We start from the raw sequence: 13,195 nt of genomic DNA, 5'->3' as shown, positions 1-13,195 counted from the left end.
AACAACAAATGCGCAGCAAATGAAGCAACAAATGCGGCAGCCGCATTTTAGATGAAGGCGAAAATGCTCGAGGCCCGTTTACTTTAGGTGCACGTTAAAGTCCCCAGGTGGTCGAAATTTCCGGTATACATTTCCGCCGCTTCCCTTCAGGTGCCGGTTAGGCCGCGTTCGCGTAGGAACTTGGTCTCGAAGCTGGCGGAAGCGGCAAAATTTTGCAAAAATCCGCCCGCCTAGGCGGCAAAACAGGCAGAAAAACCGATTTTTTCGCCATGGCGAAGCGGAAACGTGGCGGAAAGTCGTTCTGCTCGACCGGAAGCTACACTAGCATGTAAACTTCCGGTCGTAACATTGAACATGGCACCAAAAGTGTAGGCTGCAATGCTGATCGACGCGATCAAGAACCACCCCTTGCTCTACGACCAGAGAAGTACTAAAACGTACTGTCAGCAATACTCGCGATAGTATTCAACGTCGCGCGACCGGAGGCGCGGCAACGAAGCCAACGGAGTCGCGTGACCCAACTTCTCGCGCTTTTGCAAAGCCAGGCGAACCCACCACCGCCGTTTCCGAGGTTTTCTTGTCTTCCGTTTATTCATTGTCCATTTCTAGAAAACAAGTAGGTAGAAGTATAAAAGCCATTTCTTCTTCCACTTCCATGACAGACAATAGTTAGGCAGATTCCTCGTTGGCGCTCCATAATTCTCCTCGCACGTGCACGGTATGTTGCAGAAGTCGCGGGGTGCTTTTCTCGTCGCGACGATAGATTGGGAGCGTAGGTCTCACGTAGGACGCGCAGGCTTCGGCGAGCCTCAGCACAAAGGGCCAGCCCGGGTTTTAGCTTTGGTGTTCCCGTTGCCACTTTCGTGTCCTGGAGGGGCCGAAAATAATACGAAATGATGTAATGTTATTACAACTTGTAAATAAAAGCTATTAAAGAAATATAATCACGCCTAGGCAGCAACCTGTGACACAGCGCTACCGCGCCCGTGTGAGGAGAGTTACAGAACGCCAAGGAGGAATTTACCGAAGGTCGCAGATGACACGCGAAATTGCGCAAGATGATCACTTTTGATGACGGGTGGGTCAGTGAATGAACATACCGCTCGAAATAATGCGATAATGAGCGCCACCACGCCGACAAACGTACGCAGACTAGATGGATGTGGACGGAAGCGGCAGCGGCGGCCGCGGTGGTAGCAAAAGAAATGTGAACTTGGACATGCGCGGAAAATATTTTCCGGCCGCTTTGGCCTTTCCGGCCGCTTTGGCCTCTCCACCCGCTTGCCGCTTCCCAAGTGTGAACGTAGCCATAGACTGCAGCGCAAAACGTCTCTCGTTTGCGATTGCGCCCCTACGGAAGGCTGGTAGTTACTGTTGTGTTGCTGAATCCCAAACCAGCAATTACGAAAGGCTGGTAGTTGCTGTTGTGTTGTGGAATCCCAAACCAGCAATGTACACACCAAAGGGTTGGTGCCAGCAGTGAAATTCCACCGACTCGCAACAGAATGCACGAAACAGACAGCCGACAAGCATGGATTACATGTGCGCAGTACAGCGTAAGTAAACTCTTGTTGCAGGCGCTGACAGTTCTCGTCGGAGTTCACGCGTCTTGAGAAATTGATTATGTGCACTATGCACTGAACAAGACCGGAGTTCATTCCTGCATCACTAGTGCACCAATCAGTCGAGATTCTGTGAGGTACAAGGCCGCTTCCTGTTTGCACCGGCCTAAGTGAAGCAGAAATGACTCGCACGTACTACTTAAAGTGCGTACACATGCCATAACTATGCAGTGCGGTGAAATATTCTGTACAATTCTGAATCTGTTGACGTAAAGGCAAATGACGGCTGCACGCTCGCACACAGCGGAAGACACAGCGGCCCATGCACTTGCCGCAGGAAATGCAAGGCGACGAAAGCTTCGTAAAAAAAAAAAAAAAGCATTGCTCGTTTTTGCGTGTATTTCAGTTTTCTAGCGCAAAGACGCAGCGCACAAGCTATTGCTATGGGAGCAGGTATATAGCCTGCATGGTCACACGTGCATTTTCACGTGTATAGCCGTCCTTGACTTGTGAAACGCACTTCGCCCCGACGAGGACGACGCCATCTACGCTTAACGGAGATTAAAAATTAATGATGTCTTCTCCGATCGGGCGGGTCGTCTCAATGATGCGTTTTCGAAGACTGGTCCATTGAGTGGCGCGATGAGAGACGGTTGCTCCAAACGCCCACTGTACCTGTCGTATTTACTGTATTTTACTGAGCTTACATTGCTTTTTACTTAATTTCTTCACAAGCATGCAGTGCTAGAGCACTGCACGGGCCGATTTTTTCAGCCCGGGCCCGGCCCGGGCCCGTTATTACGTTGGGTGGCCCGCCCGAGCCCGATCAAAACTTTTATGGCGAGACCCGGGCCCGGCCCGGGCCCGGAAATAATCTACGTTACCCGCCCGGCCCGGCCCGCCACCCCTTTACCTTAGGCCCGAGCCCGGCCCGAGCCCGACTCGAAGCCGGCCCGAACCCGGCCCGAGACCGAAAAATAATGTTTTTCAGAGTTCAGTCACCCGAGAGTAACTCACTGCACATTACATGCACACCACCAGAAAGCCCGAGCCCGGCCCGGGCCCGGGGCGAAAAGCACACGCCGTGCCCGAGCCCAGCCCGAGCCCGTGAAAAAACAGTCCTACCCGGCCCGGCCCGGGCTTTCGGGTAAGCCCGAGCCCGTGCAGTGCTCTAGCACACACACACGCGAGGGGGGGGGGGGGGTCCCATGGCTTTGATATACATACATAGAGTGTGCTTAAACTACCAATATTTATTATCGATCACGTCACGTAGAGGAAAGCAGACGCTTGCCCCCCCCCCCCCCCGGTCGGGCCGATGAACCCCCCCCCCCCGAAAAAAATTTGTGGCTACGCCCCTGTTAGATGCACTCATTTTCTCATAACAGAAAGCAATATATTTTAAAGGAAGCAGCTTACAACAGACAGTTAGTATTATGTAGTTCCTGATTTCGCCAAATTTCGGAACATCTATTTATTAATTCTGAAGAAAATAATAAATTTGACCAAAAACTCCAAAGAACTTCTTCGGTAAAAATTGAATTTTCATGGCTGTACAGATAGGCGCTTAAACAGTTCTCACAATTCAGTGTGATTGAATTTTTGCGGGAGCTGCTGGTGTAGCCATGCTTGCCTGGTGCAACATGGATCTATCTGAAAGTCAAGCTGAATATAATCTATCTACAGCAGTGAACACAAAAGACAATATTTTGAATGGTGGGTCCCCCGAGGTGAAGTGCTCAAAAATTGGTACTGCGTTATGCCAGACCGCTAGCCTAGGGGAATAGCCAAATACTCACTAGCTGGTTATGTTACTTGCACTACATAGCCCATAACTTGTGCGTCCCAAGAATGTATCACAAGGAAACTGTATAGTACATAAACGATGTGAAAATATGTGAAAATATGAGTGTGCTGGTGAGAAATTTTAGTTATAACTCGTGAGGTCCTCCAAGTGAACAGCTTCGCATGCAGGTTAATTATCACAAGTGATCAGAAATGGAGACAACAGTCAGCACAATGAAATTAACTGAGTGGAAACTGGACTTCCTATGGCACTATATGCAAACAAATCTTATCCCTCTCTGTCCGTTTGGCTGCAGCAGTGTGCACCCCGATCCAGACCTTGCGTTCGACCACCTTTGATTAAAAAAAATCATGGCTTATTGCATTACTGTGACATTTAACCCAGCTTGGTCTTGACGAAAAATTTCTTTTTGCGCTGTGGCCTCCATTTGAAATTTGCAAGCAGTCACAAAACCTAGCCTAACAAAAAAATTTTTACAATATGAACATTTTTATCGATGACTATGAAACTTATATATTAACCTAACTGAATTTGTTTTACTTTTGTTTAAATATAAAACATGGAAGAACATACAAAAAGGTAGAAATTCGAAATTTTAAACAAAATTTTATGTTCTTACGGTAGTCATTCAACTATTCCTGTAAGTTGTCCAGAAGGCAAAGAAGCCTACAAAAATGTTTCACAGATGAAAAAACGCGAGCAAAAAAAATTGCAACATGAGAAAATTTGCTTTTTGAGGCATATTCAGCTGTCAATTGCATAGTGAAGTGGTCCAAGTAAAAATATGAAAGGCAGTACGTTACCCAGTACCATTTAATAACTAATAACATTTATTCCTGAAAGTTTGATCAAAACAAATTTTCTTTTAAGCGAGAAAATAATTCGGTAAGTCGAGTCCTTGCATTCAACCCCAGCGTTGCTCCATGCTTGCTCTTCACTGCAGTGCACACTTCTTTCTGGGGTTTTATGTGCCAAAACAGCCGACGTCAAGGAGACACACACACTGCACGTGCTCAAAGTGGAAGCCCTTTATATTTCGCTTTTGAAAACTTCCCTGGCGTGTTCATTCACATTTTGTCACTTTAAACTCTTGGGTCGCTGTGTATGATGTAAGTCCCACATGCACCATTAAAAGGGATAAAGGCTTGATGTAGTGAAACCGACGTATTCAACTTCAATGTTAACGCTCTTGCAAACCACCCATTAGCTTCATTTTCCTGAATATTTCTTGGGGCACCCAGAGGGCTCGGACACGCTTGATAGTTTTCTCCGCCCATGTAAACAGCTCATAGGGGGTCAGTATTTGATCTTTCTATGGCCTCGGATACTTGCTCTTGCTGCCAAGCACTTCACAGTTCCAGAAACGCTGTCGCAAGCACTTTTGGTGTCGAGGTGGCAAATTCCGTTCCGCTTAAAAATTGAAATTGTTTTCATGGTAGCAGAGGTTCACGACGTTCCTTTTATTCTTTACTGAGAAGCCACACCGTCGAAAAAGTAATGAATTTTTAAACTTTGGTAGATTAGTTCTCAACTTCTTCAGCACTTCTTTCTGAAATGACCAGACAGCAACTGTGTTGTGTTCTAGCAAGTCTGAAATCACAACAAACGACTTGATTGAAATGTCTGCACTGTTCGCTCATGAAGTATATGATAATTGGATGCAACGTGGCCTGCGTATCTACCCAGTGGTATGATTGTGTGGCGACTTGAACAATAAAACTAGTTCTCTGCATAGTCCATGAGTGCGACTGCCTCATCTTTTTTAATGTTTGCTTTCAACTCTCACAAGTATTTTGCTTGTTCCTTGCTCACAAAGTGATGAATTTTTAGGTGCTTGAGCATTTCCGTGAATTTTTCACAGAAGTCTTCTAGACTTCAAATAATTGTCTCTAGCCGACACCGTACACCACTGACCACTACAGTACCTGCATAACTTATTCGATTTCAAGGTGCAGTGCATCCTGGAGCAGACTCTATATGGTCAGTAGCACATGTCGCATCTTCCTAACATGCAGTCTTCCTCATCCAGCTTGCATACCGTTGTCGCCAGAACTTCTTCAGTGCTCTCTTTAAGCACTGTTGCGTGTAGCATGAGCTTGAAATTTTGATGTTCCATACACACGCAAACAGTGTGGAGTGCTTGCGAAGTTTGACTTGCATGGTGTAACGCTCGGCATAGCTAATACAGCTTCGCTGTTTGACCATCTTCACGGACTGGAAGGGCCGGTGATATTTTTGTGTCCGTGCCCTTCAGCAGGTATCCGTATTGCCGAAGCTGGCAGCGTCCAAGCCTAGCGCACAATTGTGTTCGAGTAGTGGAGTGCTGCTTCTGTGTATATTTGCTGTCAGTGGCAAAGTGTGCTGCAGTGAAAAGCCAGCACGGAGCAATGCTGGGGTTGAATGCAAGGAGTCAAACTTCCTGAATTATTTTCTTGCTTGAAACAAAAATTGTTCCGATTAAACTTTCAGAACAAGTGCCATTGAATGGTAATTTGTAACTTACTATCTTTCATATTATAACTTGGACCACGTCACTATGCAATTAATGGCTGAATATTGTAACGTAGGTTGAAGACGGGGGCTTGTAAAATAGACTCGTTTCTTTAATGACGGGCCAGAAGAAGAGCGTGCAGCTTACGTGCTTCGTCTTTCAAGGCGCCGACCTTTGCTTGCGCCATCCCACGGTGCGGAAGCCCCACATCACTGTGTCAATATGCCTCAAAAAGCAAATTTTCTCATGTTTGCAATTTTTTTTGCTCACACATGTTATGTTTTTTTATCTCTGAAATATTTTTATTGGCTTATTTGTCTTCTGGGCAATTTGGAGAAATAGTTGAAATGACTACCGTGACAGCATAAAATTTCATAAAAATGTTCAAATTTCCACCTTTTTGTACCTTCTTCCACGTATTATATTTAAACAAAAGTAAAACAAATTCAGTTGAAGTTCATATATATATATATATATATATATAAATCTCTTTTATATGTATGAAAAGTTTCATAGCCATTGATAAAAAATGCGACCACTTTCAAATTTAAGATGGCGGCCACAGCGCGCGAAACGTTTTTTTTTTTTTTTTGCCAAAACCAAGCGGGGTTAATGTTTGTCACAGTAACACACAGAATAAGCCATAATTATTTTAGAAGAAATTGAAGATCGTTGCATGCAAAGTCTGGATCAGTTGGCGTGGAATGACTCATAATCGCCTAACTGAATAGACGACAGGTACTAATAGCAAAGAAACAATGAATTTTTCACAACAAACAACAGCACATGTCCTTGTTCATTACTGTAGCCTTCCACTTTGAATAAACTTTGTTGTCGCTGGTCAGAACTAGTGTGTCTTCTCTTCTGTGCTCTAAAGTGATGTTTCTTTGCCAAACTAATATACTAAAGACATTAACAGAGGTTTTCTTTCAGTGCTTTTAGCTTCTTTATTACTCACGACATGCCTTTCCCCTCAAACCTGCAGGCTTTGACTTCCAACTCGTCACAGTCCTTGTCGTGGATGAATTTGGCACGGGATTTCCCGTAGCTTATTGCATCACCAACCGCACAGACCGAAAGGCCATGGCAACATTTTTCGCATCGATCATGTCTAAAACTGGGCAAATAGCAGCAAACGTTTTCATGACAGATGATGCTCCCTCATTCTACAATGCCTGGACTGAAGTAATGGGACCGCCTCAACATCGGCTGTTGTGTGCGTGGCACGTTGACAAAAACTGGCGTGAGAGTGCCAACAAGTACATCCAAGACAAAACCCTGAGGGCTTTCACCTACAAGGTTTGTTGCACTTTGATAAATATCATTTTTCAACATGAACGGAACAAGAAACAAAGCAGTCTGCGAGTAGAATTGCTGCCATCATTTCCCAACCTGCAGTGTAATGTTTTGGTCTGTATTTAAAGACGAATTTTGAATGCTTGTAGGTAGCAGCCATTTTTTTGCTGTGGATTGCAGGAACAGAGGGAATGAACGGTCGGCAACGATAGTATTCAACCTGTTCATATGACATACTTGCTGCCAGTGTTCGGCATAAGGTGTTTCGTCACCAAACCAGTAGTCCCTGTACAGGCCGTACCAACACTGGGGTAGACATTGAGTGCACTTGCTCTAAATGCAGGTGCGAGAGTAAAAAAAAAGTTTTTGTTTATACATTGTACTTAAGGTTCAAGACCAATGCCCCACACTAGAAGACAAAGCACTAATACCAAGAGCGTCCTGATCACACTTACAAGATAGGTCGCTGCACATCCAGTCAATTAACAGGTACTCCATGTTGTAGACTAAAGTATCATCCAACCAAAATCCTCTGGTGTGACACTGCATATGAATGCTTAAAAGTTCATATCGAGCTAATCCAGTTGGAAAGGGTATACGAGTTTGTGAATAGAGCCTACAATTTTCCATTTGGCACCTTGGCAGTAAAAGTAGTGGTAGTAAAGACAATCTCTATGAGACAAGTAATTATTTTAGTAATTAGGCTTGAAAAAACTACCGAAATACACAACAGCTAAGAACTTGCTTTGGGGTACCATTCAATATTTCCTAATTTGATTTTGCTAATTTTGGTCAGGCATACTAATGAGGGCATCTTAACGTGTATTCAAAGAAGAAAGATCCCTCCCTATACTGCAAGAAGTAGACATGACATGATGACATTAACACTACCACACGTCTTGATGAAATATTCCGAGAGGAACATATGATGGTTGACAGGCAGGAGAAGACCCTTCTTGGCAACGGAGCTAGTTTTGTTAAAACCTGCATGACTGTCATAAGTAAGAGGCCGCCTGTGGCGCGAAAAGGAACAGGAGCACGAGAAGCACGGCGTTCGGAACGGCACGAGCCCTCGAGGCGCGTGACCCGAGGCGTAATCGAATGGTGAACGGCGCTGTCCGGCGATTATCGACGTGGCTCCGGGCCAGGAAGGTCGCATCGTCAGCTACGCTCTGGCGACGGGAGACTTGGGGGTCTGGCTGAGTCCGTGATGTTCGGCCGTCCAAGGTGTGGGCGTCGACCCCGGCAAAGTTCGAGCGAGGCTCCTGGACTGGCTGCAGCCTCTCACAGCGGGACCGGGCACCCCAGAGAGGATCCCTCTTCTGCGGCAGACCGGCACGTTCGATATTCCTCGGGACGCCACGTCGTCACTCACGAAGTTGCGACGTATCCCGACGTTAGACCTATCCAGGTGGGCCTAAGCAATGCCGCGCTTCATCACTGACGAAGTACGTGATGTCGACATCTAAGACGAACGAGGCGACGTGACGACGGCAAGGCAACGATTACACCATCTACAAGAGCACCGATTTCTTGGGAAGAGAGCCGACAAGCTCCAGACCGGAACATACGTGCGAAGACGAGCGCAGTAAGACGACTTTTTCGTAGTGTCGCAGACGTAGGCCACGGTTGCCTGACTTTTGATGTGGTAAACGCCGAGAACCTAATGTAGGCGGAAATAAGGACATGTTTAGTGTTTACAAACTAGGTTGCAGTAGTGTTAGTGTTATGTATATTGCCGTTATTTCATGCTCACTGTGATAGCCAAGCTCGGCAGCAACACCACGCTTATATCTATTTTTGAAGAATTTAAATGTCTTTAGACCATGTGAGCACTAATGTCAACACTTGAGTATGGTATCAAGAGAAAACCATCTAGTTTTGTCTGATGACATTGAATTGAATTGTGGGGTTTTACGTGCCATAACCACAATTAGATTATGTGGGCACGCCGTATTGGGGGACTCCGGATTAATTTTGACCACCAGGGGATCTCTAACATGCCCCCAATGCAGGGACATGGATGTTTTTGCATATCGCCTCTATCGAGATGTGGCTGCCACGCCCAGGATTCGATCCCACAACCTTGTGCATGGCAGCGCAACATCATAGCAGCTAAGCCACCGTGGCAGGTTATGATGACATGGACATACGGCCCAGCTTGTGTGTTGTGCAGGCATGTATGTTAAAACGAGTGAAGCGGCTTGTCTTTCCTTCCTCTCTCACATCAGCTGTGCACACCTCAATGCATAATGGCTTTCATTATGATTTTTTATGAATGTCTTCCTGCATTCATAGATCTTAAATTGTGCTATTGTGCACAACCACATCTCGGCAAGGCATTTACAAGGCTCATTCAGAATTTTTTTAATTGTGCATTGCCTGCAGCATGTTAGACTCAAAGAAACATTGAAGAAATGGTACCACCAACATTTTTAAAGAACTATTGATATGACATTAAAAAAATTTCAGTTGGAGGCTTTTCAGTGTGAACACGCGATCGCCGCAAGCATGTCATATGAACAGGTGAATACCATCGTTGCCGGCCGTTGATTCCTAGACACCCAGAAGACACATTCCTTATCATTAGAGCACCTTATATAACTAACCATATTCATAAACCAGTTTCAGTGCCCAGGAGGTGGACGGCTTATGTTTGGTTTGTTATGGTTTGCTCCATACCTGGGATTGCTGTAGCAGGCATACAGGAGCGCAGCTGGAAGAAATGTGTACAGCATGGTTGTTTTCTTTTGTTTATGGGCAATGTTAGTTTTACTAGCCTTATTGATACACAAGTAGAGCAAATTTCGCCTTGGGTTACGTCGCACAAATGTCACTGATGTGAGGTCTGGCATGTTGAAAGCAACTTCATTGAAATGTTTCCTAATCTTCATATTTGCCGACTCTCGTCCTCTTACATGGGAACAGCATGTGGAAGACTTTTCAAAAGTTTAAAAATGTGTCAGTACTCCTTACAAATTGTGGAAATTGTGCTGCCCATGAAAAGAAGGCTCCCCCCCACCTCTCCCCAAACCTGCTTGCGCTAGCACCCAACGCGACTTTTGCCGCACGACACAAGAATTCCCACATGGTTCTTAATTTATGTCTAAATTCAAATATACAAGTCTTTTACGTTTTGCTCTGATCAAAACTGTGGCTGCTATGACTGGGAATTGAGTCCGGCAACTTTGTGCTCAGCAGCACAATACCATAGCCCCTGAGGCATCATGGCAGGTCCTGCTAAAGTCCTTAGAGGTTTGGAAGAGTTCAGTCACTTTTCATAGCTTTCAACCTTGGCTTTTGGAACAGTTGGCTGCACTACTCAGAATCAGCTAGTACTTGCATTCACTACGTTCGTTTGTTCCTTTTGACAAAAGCTTACGTGCTAAACATAAGGGCCCACAAGAAGGCAAGAAGGACACTTACAGAAAAACGAATTGAGCTGTGTCAGTAAATTACACTCACAATACCAAAACAGCCACTCTTAATATGAGAAAATATCTGGTAAGCCAGAGAAGATGCACAAAATGAAAAATAAATTCCCGCACCAGTTCACTATGATGTCATGGACTCCGACTCCATCCCCTCAAAGCCTAGTTTAATTTTTATTAATAAATATTCATCACATTGTATTCTAAATAAACGAGAGACTGTACCTAGGCAGCTTAAAGAACTTTAACTGAACAACTACAGTGCGAAAAAATACTTTGTCATCCGTGACATCACACATGAAATTCAAATTGAACCTTTGACTCATTTTCTCTCCTGGTTAACCTATTATCCTATCAACAATTCTTCAAGAATACTATATCAGTTTCAACCGATTATGTGTTTCTCTTTAGTGTCCCTTTAAATCTTTCAGTATCACTGGCGTATCGGTATGTTTTCGCATTTCTTTCCTATGTCACTGATGTCATATAGGAATGCAAAGACCATACCAACCAGTGTTGCAGAGTTAGCACTCCGGAATGGAATGGTGACAACGCTTGGAGGAATGGAATGGGAATGGAATTACAGATAGATATAAGTTTAATGATGCGAAATGCAGAGAGGTCGGCCTGAGGTAAATTCCTCTAGCCAGCTACTCAAGAGGAATGGAATTACACGTTTTTCAGAAAATGGAACGCTTTTCATCTACGCACTGTTTTTTTTCAAAATATGGCCGAAGAACAAACCAGCCCACATTCAAACAATAGTAAGTCAGAGCCTCGAATTTAAAATAAAGCCGTATTTTTAAAATGGCTTGGCTGATTATAAGTACAATACATTTAGAAGCAACGCGCCTAGCACAATTCTGTCCTTATAGACTGAGTTGCTCCGAAGCGTGAGCTTGTCCTCAGTTCTACGCGTAACCGCTCTATGCCGTTCCCAGTATCCGTCGTGCCAAACTGCGGCGGCGGCATACCCCTCCCCCATTACACCTTGCGATTTTTTCTTCCCCCGGTGGCGCCTTTGCCCCGGCCGCCTGTCTCCCCACCCTTCACTTGTCGTTTTTGCTTCTGGTCACAATCGGCGACTCACACGCATATTCCAAAAAAGCGCTTCTCTAAGTTGTGATGCCTATTGACGCTGGCGCGATGCTGTGTTCACTGCAAGCTTTTCACATACTAGCTTGCGCGTCGTCTCACCTCGTACTAACCCGTAACTAACCCAGCAACACAACATGTCCTACAGCTTCGTAATTACTCTTCATAACGCGAGTAGAGCTCATGTATGTGAATAGAAAGCTAGCATTGACAGGATGATCTAATACATTACATGTAAAGCTGTCTTCTTGAAGATGTATGCAAATAAGATGGCAGTAAGAGCAGAAATGAAAGGAAGACTACTGAACATCTTTGTGCCAGATTATTGAAGGCCACTGTTTAGACTTTATACTTAACAGGCTTGAGAGAATTTGAAGGGCATTACAGCACTGAAGTTGTATCGAGCATAACAGAGAATACAAGCAAGTCTTCCTGTGAACTATGACATATGCTGGCAGGTGGCTGAATGTTAGCTTTTAGTCACTTTATCTGTACATCAAAAGATGTAATCTTATATAATTTACTTTATTTACAGATTCTCGAACAGTGATGGACGCTCCTGACGCAGCGTCATTGAGAAACCGTCTCCTCTCTACGAGTGGTGTCATAGAGAAGGGGCAACCGAGCAGGCCTGCTCAGATTTAAAGAATATTGAAAGTAACTACGGAAATCGCACAGAGGTTTGGGCCGCCTGTTTTCGCGCAACTACTGGAATTAATACCAACATGAGACTTGAGGCATTACAATAGGGTGATAAAGTACTGCTATTTACATGGAAAGACAACAAGAGAGTCGACAAATTGATATCGGCACCTAAAACTCACTAGAAACAAGTTTTGACCGCCTAACAAGTTCATAAAAAAATGCTGAGAGTGAATTCGAAGTGCAACCAGAATTCGGCATGACACCAGCCAAACCATTTTGGACAAAGACATCACAAAAGTGCATTCATCAATCAGTGGACCGTTGTTCTCAAACCATGACGGGCCTAAGTATGTCGTTAGACAAGAAGGCACATGCAAGAGTGCTACATGTACATTTGGCTGCACAAGGTGCAAAAATATGTGTCCATACAATTACGTGCTCATGTCACGATAGTGTATTGAGGGAGAAACATCTGCAAACACATGCCACGGTATGTAAGCATGAGAGCAGCAACCTGTGCCAGCAAAGGGATAATAACGAAGAGGACGAAACTACAGATGTCGAGAAACAGTCCCAGGTAAGCTTACTGATTTGCTTGTCCAAACTCCAGACTATAAGCATGCTGCCATTGGCTGTGGAGACCAGAGAGTGTGTGGCACTTAAAAGAGGTGCAACTAATCGTGATGGCAGAGACACTATCTTGACGGGCTGATGATTTTGTTGTTATTGGCCCAGGGCCGGTGTTCCAAAATTTTCAAGACGCCAGGATCGTGGTCAATGAGCTTTTGGGGGCTAAAAGTATTATATGAAGGTTAGATGTTGGCATGGCAGTAAAGCGACGGCCATAAAAGTGTCGAAGGGAAAGTGG

At 44.8% G+C, this 13,195-nt stretch overlaps 1 protein-coding gene across 1 annotated transcript in view; it reads left to right on the top strand.

Annotated features, from left to right (window-relative positions):
- LOC119462611 (uncharacterized) overlaps positions 1-13,195 on the top strand; it is a 36,891-nt gene that overhangs the window by 22,922 nt on the left and 774 nt on the right. Inside the window, exon 6 of the mRNA XM_049673057.1 lies at positions 6,846-7,159. Coding sequence (XP_049529014.1) covers positions 6,846-7,159 — 314 coding nt within the window. The remainder of the gene's footprint in view (positions 1-6,845; positions 7,160-13,195) is intronic.

This window comes from Dermacentor silvarum, chromosome 8 (assembly GCF_013339745.2).
Source record: "Dermacentor silvarum isolate Dsil-2018 chromosome 8, BIME_Dsil_1.4, whole genome shotgun sequence".
Lineage (NCBI taxonomy): Eukaryota > Metazoa > Arthropoda > Arachnida > Ixodida > Ixodidae > Dermacentor > Dermacentor silvarum.
Note: the sequence above shows the minus strand (reverse complement) of the source record. Positions and strands in the feature narration are given on the sequence as shown.